The 14,828-nt window shown below is 56.9% G+C and overlaps 1 protein-coding gene across 3 annotated transcripts; it reads left to right on the top strand.

The window, feature by feature from the left end:
• The first annotated feature begins 1,072 nt into the window (after positions 1-1,072).
• LOC311163090 (steroid 21-hydroxylase-like) lies at positions 1,073-8,029 on the top strand. Of its 3 annotated transcripts, XM_084221798.1 has the most exons (10): positions 1,073-1,303; positions 1,595-1,684; positions 2,241-2,392; positions 2,856-2,951; positions 3,233-3,340; positions 4,032-4,118; positions 4,494-4,679; positions 5,353-5,513; positions 6,596-6,699; positions 7,374-8,029. In XM_084221798.1, the coding sequence occupies exons 1-10, from the start codon at positions 1,105-1,107 to the stop codon at positions 7,619-7,621; spliced, it is 1,431 nt and encodes a 476-aa protein (XP_084077924.1). In that variant the 5' UTR covers positions 1,073-1,104; the 3' UTR covers positions 7,622-8,029. The 3 variants fall into 3 exon arrangements, with proteins under 3 accessions (XP_084077924.1, XP_084077925.1, XP_084077926.1); XM_084221799.1 differs by lacking the exon at positions 2,856-2,951; XM_084221800.1 differs by lacking the exon at positions 4,494-4,679.
• The last annotated feature ends 6,799 nt before the right edge of the window (positions 8,030-14,828 follow it).

Raw genomic sequence — 14,828 nt, 5'->3', positions numbered from 1 at the left:
AACTGCACTCACTGCCCACTGTATCATCTTGCTCCCCAAGGACCTGCAGCTGGCCCGACACCTGCAGGGGCTCCAGAGGGGGAGCATCTGATGGGGGACACCCCCAGGATCCCCACACCATAGCCCAGTGCCTGGCACCCACCCACAGGCACCCTGCTCCTGACCCACATCCCTAATCTTATTGGGGTCCCTGGGGGATCCACATTTTGAGAGAACACCCAGCACCTGGAACTCCCTTCTGCAATTCCCCTCCTGAGGGCCCTCACCATGGCACCCCACAAACTCCCCCAGAAACACATCCCCGGGTGGGGGTCCCCTTCCTGACTTCAGCACTTCTCAGATTATTGTGGGTCCCCACCTGTAATCATTCCAGGACCCACGAACTGGAGTGACATCACCTCCCAAGGGGACATCCCTAGGACTCAAACTGTATTAGAGACCTCCCTCACTACTGCTGGACCCCAGTAAATGTCCCTCATCCTCAAATGCTGCTGCCAGAGTGAGGAAAATTGGGGGGAGACATCTGTGAAGGAGGCTCTGGGTGCAGGGACTTAAGGGGGGGTGGGAGCACCTCCACAAGGGCTGTGGGGATCACGATAGGGGATATCTGGGGAGGTGAGGAGGAGGGCAGAGCTTAAAATGTCTCTTTTATAAGGTGGTGTTTGGAGGGGCAGGGCTTGAGGGGACACTTTTATAGTGTTGGGGGGCTAGGGGATTAGAGGTGTGCTTTATGGAGGAATCAATGCATCATGAGGCAGGGATTCTGGGGCAGGGACTACGGGTCCGTTTTATAGAGGATGGGGAGGATGGGGGGCTGCCTCCAGGGCCGGGGGGCAAGGGCTCTTCTTTATAAAGGCAGAGCGGCCGGTGAGGGGCAGGGTTTGATGAGAGACGGGGCTTTGAGCCTCCTGTGTAAGGCCCGAGCCTCAAGTGGTGGGCTTTTAGGGGGCGCTCTTAATGGGACTGGGTTTGGCGTCCACTTTTATGCTTACAGGGGGGGTTGTCGCGAGGAGCGCGTGCGCGCCACCTGCGAGGGGCAGGACTTAAGGCGTGGTTTGGGGGTTCCCCAATATAGGGGCTCGCCGGACCGCTCCCCCGCGGGTCATGGCGGCTGCGGCGCTGCTGCTGTGCCTGCTGTCGCTGCTGCTGTCGCTGTCGCTGCTGTCGCGGCTGTCGCGGCGGGGCGATGGGTGCGGCCCGCGCTGGGGCGCGCTGCACCTGCTGCACCCGCAGGGGGCGCTGCACCTGAGCCGCCTGGCGCGGCGGCACGGGCCCGTGCTGCGCCTGCGCTCGGGGAACTGCGGTGAGTGCGGGACCCCCAAAACCGACCCTACCCCAACTACCGCGGATCCCACAACCCCCCAGACCCCCCCCCCCTCCCCGCTCCCTAGGGACTCTCCGAACCCCCAACCCTCCCCTTTCCTCCTGCCGTGGGGACCTCCCCAAACTTCGGACCTCTCCTCAAACCCCCCAAACCTTTCCTGGGGCCCAAATCCCCCGATGCTCCCCCCAAAATCCCACGCCAGGACTCTCCACTTGGTTTGGGATCTCCCCCAGTTTTGGAGTACCCCCCAGCCCCTCTTCTTCCCTGCAGACGTGCTGATGCCCAGCTCGGTGGCGACCATCCGTGAGGCGCTGGTCCGGCACTGGGGGGACTGGCTGGGGCGCCCTCCCAGTTATCTGGGTATGGAGGCAGGGAGGGCCGGGTGGGCTACGGCGGGGGGAGGTTGGAGGGGTTCCTTTGGGGTTTGGGGGGTATCCTGTGTGTAGTGAAGCTCTTCGGGGGATTTGAAGGGAGTCAGTATGGGGTTTGTGGGGTTCTTTGTGGGGCTTGGGGGGGTCACTAAGGGTTGGGGGGGGGGGCTATGGGATGGCAAGTCCTTATAGGTTTTGAGGGCGTCCCTATCAGATTGAAGGGGTTGTTATGGGGTTTGGAAGGGGTCCCTGTGGGGCTAGGGACATGGGTACTGGGAGGGGGTGGGGGCAGTTCTGGAGGGGTGGGTTGCCTGTAGGGGCTAGGGCAGTTTCTAGAGGTCTCTGCCCCACCAGAAACACCCTTCAGCCTCCAGGGTGGAGGGTCCTATTAGGAGGGTCCTATGGAGGAGGCGGCTATGGGGTTGAAGGAGGTTTTATGGAGTAGTGGGGCCCTGTAGAAGACCCCTGTTGTATTGGAGGTGGGTCCCTGTAGGGGCTGGGGGTTGGAGTTCTGGGGGTCCCTGACTCCTCCTGCCCAATGCCAGGGTCGCTGGTGTCACGGGGGGGCCAGGACCTGGCGCTGGGAGCCCCCTGCCCTGGCTGGCGGCAGCAGCGGGGAGCAGTACGGGGGGCACTGGCACGGGCTGGGGGGCATCTTGGGCCCCTCCTTTGGCTGCAGGGCCGGGAGTTGTGTGAGGTGAGACCCTGAAACTGACTTCTCCCCAAAGTGGTCTTCCTGCAACCCTGACACCCCCACTCCCTGCATTCCAAAACAGATTCCCCACACAATATTGACCAGCAAAACCCTGCCCCATGCACCCCAAAACTGATACCTTAAACCCCATTCTCTTCACCCAAACCGCACCCGTGCGCCTTAACCATGGCCCCTGCATCTGAAAACTGCCCCCCAAACCCTGCCCCCTGCACACAGCCCCCAATCTCTGCATCCCAAACCCAATCCCCAAACCCTGAACCCACACCACTGTCCCCCAAAACTGACCCACCCAAACCTCACCCTCTGCACCCCAAAAGGGCATTATCCCTGTGAGTCCCCAGTACTCCCTTAGAGCTCTGCAATTCTCTGCTGCAACCCCCTAGCCCATCCTTGGACTCCCCCTTTATTTCCCCCAGGGCTCTCTCTAACCTTCTCTTTCCCCCAGGAGCTGCGTTCCCATGGGGAGGCCCCCCTGGACCCCTTTGAGGTGTTCACCTTCCACACCTGCAGCACCATTGCACGCCTCCTCTTTGGGGACCTGGTGGGGATCCGGGGGTGGGGGGGGGGTGGCTAGGATGGAGATGGGTTTGGAGGAGGACCACAGTTTTTATGGGGGCCCAGGGGCTTGGGGGGGACCCAGGAATTTGTGGAGGGAACATCCAGCTGTTCAGGGGGACTGAGCAATTTGCAGGTGGGTGGCAGGGATTTGGGTGCACACAGGAGTTTGAGGGGACCCAAGTGTCTGAAATTATGTTGGGGGTGTTCTGGGGGATCCAGAGAGAACTTGAGTACTGGACAGTACACAGGTGTGTCCTCCTCCAGGTGCCCCCTCCAGAGGAGCTCCGGGCCTTCTCCCGCTGCCTGGGGGAGCTGCTGCAGGTTTGGGGGCACAGCAGTGTACAGGTGCTGGACCTGCTGCCCCTGCTGCGGGTGAGCCTGGCAGGTCCTGGGGGTGGCTATGGGGCTGTGGCCTTTTTGCTGCATGAGGGTCTATGGGGCCCAGGGCTACAGAGCCGTGTGGGGGCAGTGAGGGAATTGTGGGGGGCTGCAGGGGGGCTATGGGCCGTTGGTGGGGCTTTAGGGCCCTGAGAAAGGCTATGAGTCTCAGGGGTGTTATGTGGCCCATAGGAGGGATATGGGGCTGGTGGGATTAAATGGGGTTGGGAGTGAGATTATAGGATCTGTGTTGGTCTGGAGAAGGGTGTGTAGGGCTGACAGGGAGCTTACAGGGTCCATAGGGAGCTTGGGTGGTGTCTATGGCACTGGGAAGGGACTGTATAACCCTAGGAGGGGAATTATGGGGTCTCTGTGGGGCTGGACAGGGGTTATAGTGTCTGTGTGGGGCTAGGGGGAGTGTTACAGGGCATATATGGTGTTGGGGATCTCTGTGGGCCTGGGAGGGGCAGTTGTGGGGGCTCTATAGGGCTGAGGTGGGGTAAAGTGTCTCTATGGAGCTGAGGGTGCCTATGAGACATTGGAGGGGTCTGTATGGCTCAGGGGAGCAGCCATAGGGTTTCTCTGGGGCTCAGGAGATTTCTGCAGCATCTCTGGGGGAGGGGGTGTCTCTCTGAGGTCCAGGGTTTCTTGGGGATGGGGGTCCCTATGGAGTCCCTGTGCACAGGCCCTGCCCAACCCGGGACTGCGGAAGCTGATGCGGCTTGTCCAGCACCGTGACACATTTGTGGAGACTCAGATCCAGCGGCACCAGGTGGGGAGGCCTGGGGAGCTGGGGGGCAGCCAGTCAGGAGCAGTGTGGTTGGAACAGAGGCTCAGGGGAGACCCAGGGGGGTCCAGGAAACTACGTGGGGGTCTGGAAGCACCCAGGTTCTGAGTAGAAACCAAGAATTTGGGGGGTACCCAGGGGCTTGGGGGCACCCACATATTTTGGGGGAAACAGAGGTTTGTGGGGGACCCAAGGGCATGGGAGGAGCCAGGGCTCTAGGGGGGATGTGGGGCTGGGGAGATGTAAAGCTTGGGGTAGGACCAGGGGTTTTGGTGGACTTGGGGGCTTGGAAGGGACTCCTGTGTTTGGGGGCAGCTGGGGATCAGGAGACACCCCCAGCACATGTCACCCCTTTGCCAGGCGTGCCCCTCCCCTCCCCCGGACACTGTTCTGGCGGCGCTGCTGGGGTGTAATTCTGGGGCATGGGGGGGCCCCCTGAGCCCCCCTCGGCTGCACATGGCGCTGGTCGACCTGTTCATTGGGGGCACCGAGACCACGGCGGCTGCTCTGGGCTGGGCTGTGGCCTTCTTGCTGCACCGCCCCGAGGTGAAACACATGTCCCTCCATGTCTTCCATGCAGCCCTGGGGGGTCCTGTGTGTCCCCAGGGGTCCTGTGTCCCCACACACATCCTGTATGTGTTCTATATGTCCCTCATGTTCCCTTCTCTGTGGATTTTCTGCTGCTCTGCCCCCTGTGGCACCCTGTGTCCCCTGTACAGTGCCAAGGCTCCATGTGTGTACTTGGGGGTCCCATATCCCCCCCTGCATGTCCTGCATGTCCCCCATGTCCTCCTCCCCAGGGCTGACACTGTGCCCTTGCACCACCCTTAGGTGCCACATGGATGGCATTTCAGAGCTGTGTCCATGTCCCCACGTGGCTCCTTGGTTTGGGGTTTCCATGGAGAGGTGGCTCAGGTTCTGGGGAGAGAGAGTCCCAAGAGATAGATCTGGGGGCTCAGGGGTGTCCCCAGGGAGGAGGGAGGAGCAGGTTTGCTGGGGGGAGGGTTTGGGGGGATCTGGGGGTTCAAGGGGGTCCCCAAGGGAGAGGGCCAGGCATGGGGATGGTTTGGGGTCCCAGGAGTGGGTTTGTGAGTTTGGGAGGGTCTGGGATTCTGGGGAGTCACCCTGTCATCCCATTGCTATTGTGTGCCCCCTGGGATGCACCCCATCCCCTGATACCCCAAGGCAGACGCGGCACACCTGTGCTCCACCTGTGCAGCTGCAGGCACGGCTGCGGGCGGAGCTGCAGGGGTCACAGGGACCACCTGGGCCAGGCGATATGGGGCGCCTGCCCCTTCTTCAGGCCACTGTCAGCGAGACTCTGCGGCTGCGACCCCCTGCGCCCCTGGCACTGCCCCACTGCGCCCTGCGCCACACCAGGTACCAGGGCAGGGCCAGCGCGGGGCAGGTGCTGGGAGGAGCCGCTGCCAACCAGTCTGGGTGAGGGGCAACTGAGGGCAACCACTACAGACCAGGAAGGGACTGCCTGGTATCATCAGTAGGGTCCAGGAGAAGCCAGCAGAGCCCATTAGACCCCAGTGAGTCCCACTAAGACCCATCAGGTCCCAGTATGGCCCTGGTAAGAGCCGAATATACCAGTAGGTACCAGTAAATCCCAGGAGGGCCCAGTAGAAGTAGGGCCGCAGTAGACTCCAATAGACCAGTACAGCCTGGTAAGTCCTTGTAGGACCCAGTAGGCTTCAACAGACCCCAGTAAATCCCAGTAAGACCCATTAGGTCCCAGTAGGCCCCAACAGGTTCTGGAATGACCCCAGTAGACCCTAACAGACACCCAGTAGATCCTAGAAGACCCCATAGCCTCAGCAGGCCCCAGCAGAGCCTAGAAGATCCCAGCCGGAGTTCCCAATATATCCCAATATATGTCCCAGTGTGGCCCCACTAAACCCCAGTAGACATCCAGTAGCCCCCAGAAAAGCTCACTATGGCTCCAGCAGTTCCCAGTGAGCCCCAGTAGACCCCAGTATGGCCCCAGCAGACCTCAGCAGATATCCAGTAGATGCCAGAGAGCTCCAGTATGGCCCCAGCAGGACTCCGGCAGATCTGGTATGGCCCAAATAGACACCAGTTGATACCCAGTAGCTCACAGCAGATCCCAGTATGGTGCTAGCAGATCCCACCCAGTATGCCAGTAGACCCCCAAGAAACTCAAGTAAGTCTCAGTATGGCTCCAGTAGATTCCAGTATGGCATCAGTAAATTCCAATACACACCCAATAGATCCCAGAAGACCCCGGAGAGCCCCAGCAGACTCCAACAGACGCCCAGAAACGCCCAGTAGCACCTGCCAGATCTCAGTATGGACCCTGTAGACCCAAACAGACATCCAGTCATACATACCCAGTAACCCCCAGAGAGCCTCAGTAGGTCCCAGTATGGTCCATGTAGCTTTCAGTAGTCCCCAGCAGACCCTAGTCTATCTCCATGCACCTTGTCCCCTTCCAGTCTTGGGGGGCTCCCTGTAGCGGCCGGCACTGTCCTGGTCCCCAACCTGCTGGCAGCCCAACAGGACCCTGACATCTGGCAGCACCCTGAGGTCTTCCTGCCCGGTATGTGGGTACGCCTGTACTCTGAGTGCCCCCCCGAACTCCTGGGTTTCCTCAAACATCAAACTGGGTTCTCTGAGCCATGGGGTTTTCCCTGATTCCTGGGTATCCTGGGAACACCTTGGTGTCATGAGTGCCCCCACCCATGCCTGAACCACCCCAAACCCCCGCCCCCTTCCCCAAACCTGTGGTTTTCCCTCCATCCCCATTAGTCCCCCCATATATCTGTGTACCCCCCAAAACCTGTGGGTCCTTCTGTTCCTCCCCTCTATCCCCCCACCCCCAAACCCCTGAGACCCCCCTCAGGTGTCTGAACCCTCCCCTAACATGTGAATCCCCTCTGTTGTCCTGGGGTCTCCCCCGAGCCTTAGGGTCCCTCTGAACCCCTGGGTCACCCCAAACCCCCATGTCTCCCTTCTGAACCTCGAGGTCCAACCAAACTTGTGGAGGTCTTCCCCATGTCTTGGGTCCCCTCAAGGGAGGAGCTCCCGCTCCCCCCAAGCCTGTGGTTCCCCTGAACCCCTCGAAGCCTGTGGGTCCCCCCCACCGCGCCCGTTCCCCCCAAGCCTGCGGTTCCCCGGAACCCCTCGAAGCCTGCGGGTCCCCACCCACCGCGCCCGCTCCCCCCAAGCCTGCGGTTCCCCCGAACCCCTTGGAGCTGACCCGCCACCCCCCAGAGCGGTTCCTGGCCCCGGGCGCCCCCTCGCGGTCGCTGCTGCCGTTCGGCTGCGGGGCGCGATCGTGCCCGGGGGAGGGGCTGGCGCGGGCCGAGCTGTTCGTGTTCCTGGGGCTGATTCTTCGGGAATTCCGTCTGGTGCCGGGCCCGGAGGGATTGCCGGGGCTGAAGGGGTCGCCGGGCACAGTGCTGCGCTGCCCCCCCTTTCGCCTGCGTATGGTGCCCTGCCAGCCCCCGGGCTCACCCTAACCCTGGCCTGACTCCACTTGACCACTTTATTACTTTTCTGAACACTCTGTGACTCACCTGAGTTTTTTTGACCCTTCCTGAATACACCTGACTTCGCCTGACCCTGTGTGACACTGAACCTGGCTGACCGTGACCCCCTGACTGATCCCACTTGACCTCGGCCTGACCCCTGCCAACCCTATGCCTCACCTTGACACTGGCTATGACCCCAGCTGTGACCCTACCTAACCCCATCTAACCCTGCTTGGACCCTGTGTGACTCCATCACAACTCACCTGATGCCTGACTCCACCTGATCCCTGGGTGCCCACATTCAGCACTCCAGATACCTGGGTCTCCCCCCAATGCCAGGGTCAATGCAGTGTGGGAGGGCCTCATTTACCTCCTCCTGATAAAATTTGTACTTTTGACTCCACCCCTGAAGTCTCGGCTCTTCCTGGGACCCCCTAAACTTCCGGAACACCCGAAGCCCCAGCCTTGCCCCCAACCCTGACTGGCCAATCTCGGCACCCGCTAGAGCCACAACTCTCAGACAGCATCAGGGGACACTGGTCTGGGTGATATGCACTTTCCCTGTCCACAAAGCCCTTCCCGGAGAGGCTGCGGTCTGGGTTGGGCTCGCAGCCCTTCGAGCGGATGTCCTTGCTCTGTGTGGGGTGCTGCGTTCTGCTATCTGCCTGGCAATAGACGACTCGAAGATTGAAGCGCTCTGATTGGCCGATTCTTCTCACCCCTTTCTTTTCTCTATATTCTCTCTATTTCTAACTTTCCTTTTCTAGCTTTAGAATAAAAAAAGCAGCAGTAGGAATTTTCAGGCTCCCGGGGAGTAAAAAGAAAAAAAAAAAAAAAAAGCACCCCATTTACTCCCCATGAGCCTGAAAATTTCTACTGCTGCACAGGATGTATAGTTTTTCTTCTTTTTATATATAGTATAGAGGGTCCCCCAACCCAGCCCCTCCCACCCACAGCCCATCCCAGCTGGTGCTCATCAAGCACCATCACCAGCCCCCACCCACACCCCTCCACCACCCCACCCTATCCCCTAATCCAGCTCCCCCTACCTGGTGCCCATCAGCCTCCACCACCAGCGCCCCCTGCTGTCCCACACACCACATTGCATGCACATTGCCCCGTGCACTGCACTCACAGCGCCACCTGCCGTCCCGCGCACCGAGTTGCACTCACAGAGCCACTCAATGACGTCAGAATAGCGACACGCCCCAGGAAAGACCCCCAACACGCAGTCGTCCAGCCAGCTGCCAGACCGAAACACTGACACAAAACCCACGCCCTAAAAACAACATCCTGCGCTGCTGTCGGGTGCGGTTGCACCGGAACAGCACCACGTCCACACGGGACGCGCGAGAAGCAAGAAAAAAGCGCCAGAAACTGAGGAAAAAAACCCCGTCCCGGGCGCCGCCATTTTGAACCGGAAGCACGTGGTTTTTGGCGGGCGCCGCCATTTTAAACCGGAAGCACGTGTTTTTTGCCGTGCGCCGCCATTTTAAACCAGAAGCACGTGTTTTTTGGCGGGCGCCGCCATTTTAAACCGGAAGCACGTGTTTTTTGACGGGCGCCGCCATTTTGAACCGGAAGCACGTGTTTTTCGCGGGCGCCGCCATTTTAAACCGGAAACACGTGTTTTTCGCGGGCGCCGCCATTTGGAACCGGAAGCACGTGTATTTTCGCGGGCGCCGCCATTTTAAACCGGAAGCACGTGTTTTTTGTGTGCGCCGCCATTTTAAACCGGAAGCACGTGTTTTTTGCCGTGCGCCGCCATTTTAAACCGGAAGCACGTGTTTTTTGCCGTGCGCCGCCATTTTAAACCAGAAGCACGTGTTTTTTGGCGGGCGCCGCCATTTTAAACCGGAAGCACGTGTTTTTTTGGCGGGCGCCGCCATTTTAAACCGGAAGCACGTGTTTTTTTGCGGGCGCCGCCATTTTAAACGGGAAGCACGTGTATTTTCGCGGGCGCCGCCATTTTGAACCGGAAGCACGTGTTTTTTGCCGGGCGCCGCCATTTTAAACCGGAAGCACGTGCTTTTTTTGCGTGCGCCGCCATTTTGAACCGGAAGCACGTGTTTTTTGGCGGGCGCCGCCATTTTAAACCGGAAGCACGTGTATTTTCGCGGGCGCCGCCATTTTAAACCGGAAGCACGTGTTTTTTTGCCGGAAGCCGCCATTTTGAACCGGAAGCACGTGTATTTTCGCGGGCGCCGCCATTTTAAACCGGAAGCACGTGTTTTTTGCCGGGCGCCGCCATTTTGAACGAGAAGCACGTGGTTTTTCGTGGGCGCCGCCATTTTAAACCGGAAGCACGTGTTTTTTTGCCGGGCGCCGCCATTTTAAACCAGAAGCACGTGTTTTTTGCCGTGACACTGAGGGGCTGAGAGGGGGCTTGAGGGGCAAAGGAGAGGGATTCAGGGTGACACACAAGAGCTGAGAGGGGGCTTGAGGGGCAAAGGGGGGGCTCGAGGGTGACACACAGGAGCTGAGGGGCAAAAGGGGGGCTTGAGGGGCAAAGGAGAGGGATTCAGGGTGACACACAAGAGCTGAGAGGGGGCTTGAGGGGCAAAGGGGGGGCTTGGGGGTGACAGAGGCTGAGGGCTGGGGGGCAAAGGGGAGGGAATAAGGGTGACACAGAGGGGCTGAGAGGGGGCTTGAGGGGCAAATGGGGAGTGGCTAAGGGTGACATACCGGAGTCGAGGGGCAGCTAGGAGGGGGCTTGAGGGTGACAGACAGGAGCTGAGAGGGGGCTTGAGGGGCATGGGGCAGCTGGAGGGTGACACCGAGGGGCTGAGAGGGGGCTGAAAGGCAAAGGAGAGGGAATAAGGGTGACACACAAGAGCTGAGAGGGGGCTGAGGGGCAAAGGGGGGGCTTGAGGGTGACAAACAGGAGCTGAGGGGGGGCTGAGGGGCAAACGGGGGGCTTGAGAGTGGCAGAGGCTGGGAGCTGAGGGAGGAGCAGGGAGAAGGGACAGTGGGTGACACACAGAGATGCTGAGGGTGGCAGGGGCAGCTGGAGGGTGACACCAAGGGGCTGAGAGGGGGCTTGAGGGGTATGGGGGGGCTTGAGGGTGACACACAGGAGCTGAGAGCAGCTGAGAGGGGGCTGAGGGGCAAAGGAGAGGGGCTAAGGGTGACACACAGGAGCTTAGAGGGGGCTGAGGGGCAAAGGGGCAAAGGAGAGGGATTCAGGATGACTCACAGAAGCCGAGAGGGGCCCTGAGGGCCAGCATTTTAAGCGTTTAAATGCGCATTTCAGGGCACTTCATTCTGTACCTTAGGACCAGATAACTCAGAGAAGGGTGAGCCTGGCATCTCCTTCACCCTTATACTGCCAAGGAGGCTTTTATTTATTTATTATTTTTGTTCACAATATGGATAAACCTAATTAGCAGTCCCATGGAGGCTTACACTATTTCACATCGTTAACATTCTTCTCCTTCTCAGTAGTCATCAAGGCTATCTGGGCAACACCTGTAGGAATAATTATGTAAGTTAGCAGCAAATTACCTGATTCACCTAGCTGTGCTTCCTAAGCACAAAGTTTCATTTCTTACCAGTTTTCTGAAGTTTTATTTCTTACCGGTTTCCTGAAGTTTTATTTCTTACCAGTTTTCTTCCCCAAGTAGTTGTGGCAAAAAAGAAAGTGCTGTTATTTCTCTGAAGAATTTTTTTTTTCTCTATCAAGCCCTTTACCCCCTGGAATCCAAGTCAGAGGAGCCAAACCAGCTGCAGCTGCTCCGAGGGCTTTTATACCCGGTGGGATTTGCCCCCTCCCTTTTCCTGGGTGTGGTGGGAACGAGGGTGGGCACAATCAGGGGTGTATTAACCCCAGCCTTGGCTAGGGGCTTCATTCCGTCTCTGGGCTGTGCTGGGGTAAGTGCTCTCCTTTTGTTTCTGAGATGAGGCTTTTTCTGCTTATTTTCTGTAGGTGCTTTTGGGCATCTAAAGTCATAGAGGCTTTGAAGATCCTGGAAGAAAGCAGCATTGAACACAGGGAGTATTTAAGTTCATCATTTTTGGTTGTGTGTTCAGGGGTGGTAAAGTGCTTTTGTAATTCCTGGTTTTGTTCTTATTTTGTTGTTTTTTATTTATTTTTTTCAGGAGGAGTGCAGCTTCCAGAAACTCCAGGCTGGGTCAAGTACAGCACGTTTTTCAGCAGATTCGTCGTGTCCCAAAAGGCATCTGCCCAGTGCCAAAGATGGTGTTTGAGATTGAGGCCTCAGGTGAGTTGAGGATTGTGAGGAGGAGAGGGAGGGTGAGCAGGTGTCTGGTTAGGAGTTATTGGGGGGGGGTTGAAGGCAGCAGGGTGAGAAAGGGTGTCTGTTTGAGGGGCCCCCAAAGTGTTTTTACATGTGTAGTGGAGATATTCCCAGGTCTTAGAGCACACAAACTCCTCCACTGCACTTAGATGAATGCCATCTAATTTTCCTTTCTCTAACCCAGGTGCCACTCAGGATAACAGGCACAGCCTTGGAATCAGGATGCAGCTGGAGACTCAAGACCCAGGTGTACTCAGGTGAGGGTAAGTAGCTGACTTGCTGGGATCTGGCCCACATAACCCTGAACTCATACATTGTTCTTGGTTTTCTTTATTGTAGCTGAGCGAGAGGCTAAGAGGCCATCACGGGGCCCTCTGAGGCAGGCTCATTTCAGGTCCAATTCACATCACCAGTCATCCAAAAGATAAGTTGGGGGCCACGGCCTGGAGGTGGGAGGATGGGAGAGTAGTGGGTTGGAAATTCCTGGGACAGATTTAAAAATTAGTAGAGGGTGAAGAGATGTCCTCTAAGAGGCCCCTTAGGACAGCTAAAGGGAGAGGCTCTACTTTTCATTGCAGCTGTTGGGTGTGCAGTGCAGAACAGCTCCAGTCTGTGTTGTGTTGTCTGTGTCCTGTGTTACCTCGTGTGTCTTTGGGGTACCTTGGATCAGATATCTCTGCCTTTTCCTCTTGAGGCCCTCACCATGAGTATCAGCCATCATCTCTGGCTTCTCAAATGCTCGCACTTCTCGGCACAATGCCAATATAATTTGTTCTTTTACCTGTGGGCTCGGTCACATCCGAGTCACATCTCAGCAGCATCGAGTCAGGTGTGTTTTGAGGCTTTGTTTCCAGGCCTATCACTATCCATCCTTTCCAGCTGTGAGCTGTACATTCAGGGCCTTATAAGATGGTATGATATGGAGAGCATTTTAAATGTAGCATTGTCTCACAGGCATCTTGGTCGTCGTGCCAACAGTTCTTAGGTCACTCTGTTCCAGTCTTTTCTTCTGCTCCTTAGTGGAGCTTCCTCCATCCACTGTCATCTTAGCATCGGTCATCTCCTTTTGCATCCTCTTGGTCCTTGCCATTATTAATCCTGCCAGGAACTCTTCCCTTATCCTTGTGTCCCTCTGTTTGTAGCATAACGTGTTGTGTTTACTGTCTCCATGTTTGTCATGTCCTGTGTCACGGGTGTCTGCACATATTTGTGCCGGAGCTGCTCTGCCCTGCTGCATAGCTTGGTGGAATAGAAGTCCCAGAGACTTGATATTTGTAGTGTGGGGTTTAGTTGGACTCTAGATGGGATTTGTAGATAGACACAAGATGTTTGCAGCTGTGAAGTTATCCTGCAGCACTTTGACTTCTGTCCTCACTTTCTTTCAGATGCAGAAGGATAAAATCCAGGGCAGCGTGCCCCATCCTGGGTGAGGAGGTTCCCCCGAGCAGGTCAGTCAGTGTTTGTCTCTGCAGGGGGAGTGTAAATGGTGACTGTGTTACAGCACTGTTCTTTTTCTCTCTTTTTAGGAGGCAAATCTGGATATCAGCAGTCAAGGTGAGCAGTGGAGAGAAGCGGTTGTTATTGCTCAGGTCTCTGTTTCTGGTGCAGCTCTAAGTTTCCATTCTCATTTGTGCCCTTGAGGCAATCCACTCTGCCAGGCCCCCAGCACCGATCGGGTTTGCTGCTCCTGTGAGCCCTGTGGATGTGTTACAGGACTTGATGATGAAGCCTCAGCCTTTTCAATTTACAGGTGTCACCCAGGTAGCCTTTGGCAATTTCCTTAGAGTTGTGGTGAGTCGGGGAGGTCGGGAGAAGGGGTGAGGCTCAACTCAGGTTTCAGCAGTGCCCTGTCACCTTGTCTCCCCATAACCCAGGTGCACCCTGCCACAATGGTGTCGGCCTCTGAGCAAGCCTGAAGCCTGGGGCCCGCGGAGCTGGGCATTCTCAGGAGAATGGTGAGTAGCAGAATTGTGTTTTGGTCACTGTGCTGCTGAGGTTGTGCATTGATGTTTGGTTTCCTTTCTCTTGGCAGACTCAGAGACAACAGAGTGCTGTCAGCAGCAGCTTCCTTGACGGCGTGCACCTGAGAGGGATTAGCATCTCCAGATGCCTGAGAGATAAGTCAAGGGCTAGAGGGGATGAAAAGGCACCTCTGGGATGGGGCTGGCTGCAAGGGGTTTTGAGTCAGCTGTGGAGATGAGGATATCCAATAAGTGTCCTCGTAGGCCACATAAAGGGAAAGTGTCAGTTTTGATCAGAGTGCCAAGGCGCCCAGGGCAGAGCAGTCCCGGTGTGTGTTGTGTCACTTGTCTATCGTGCATTCTGTGTTGTTTGGGTATGTCCTGTCTTTTACCTTAGGCCTTTGAGGGGCCTATCAGAAACCATCCCTAGCATCTATGATCTGTGTTCTTTATCCTGGCACCAATGCCGTAGGACTGTTGATTCAGGAGCTCAGACAGGCATCAGAATCTCTTCTCTCTTCAGGAGCATCCACTCCCATGTCTTCTGAGGTTCTTGTTCTGAGCTGTATGGGAGCTGCGCTCTGCAAGGATCCATTATGGCAGGTTAGGACTTGTTAGAATGTGAGGTCAGGTAGAGGTTTCTGACTGTAGGATTTTTAGGCATCCATCTTTGCAGTTCTTGGAATAAATCATTCAGTTAGCATCTTCTTCCTCCAGGGTTCTCTGAGCCTCATCAGCCCACCATTAGTCTCATCTCAGTTATCTCATTTTGCATTCTCTCATTCCTTGCAGTCATTTTCATTGCCTCGTGCTTTTTGTCCCTGTTGTGTCTCCATTGTTTGTTGTGTCCTGTCCTGTGTCACGGGTGTCTGCACAGGTTTGTGCTGGAGCTGCTCTGCCCTGCTGCATAGCCTGGTGTGATAGGAAAAGTCCTGGGGCCTTGAAATTTGTAATGTGGGGTGTAGTTGGACTCCAGGT

Source organism: Fringilla coelebs (genome assembly GCF_963513975.1).
Source record: "Fringilla coelebs genome assembly, chromosome: 26".
NCBI classification, from domain to species: domain Eukaryota; kingdom Metazoa; phylum Chordata; class Aves; order Passeriformes; family Fringillidae; genus Fringilla; species Fringilla coelebs.
The sequence above is the reverse complement of the archived record's forward strand: the minus strand, read 5'-3'. Positions and strand labels throughout refer to the sequence as shown.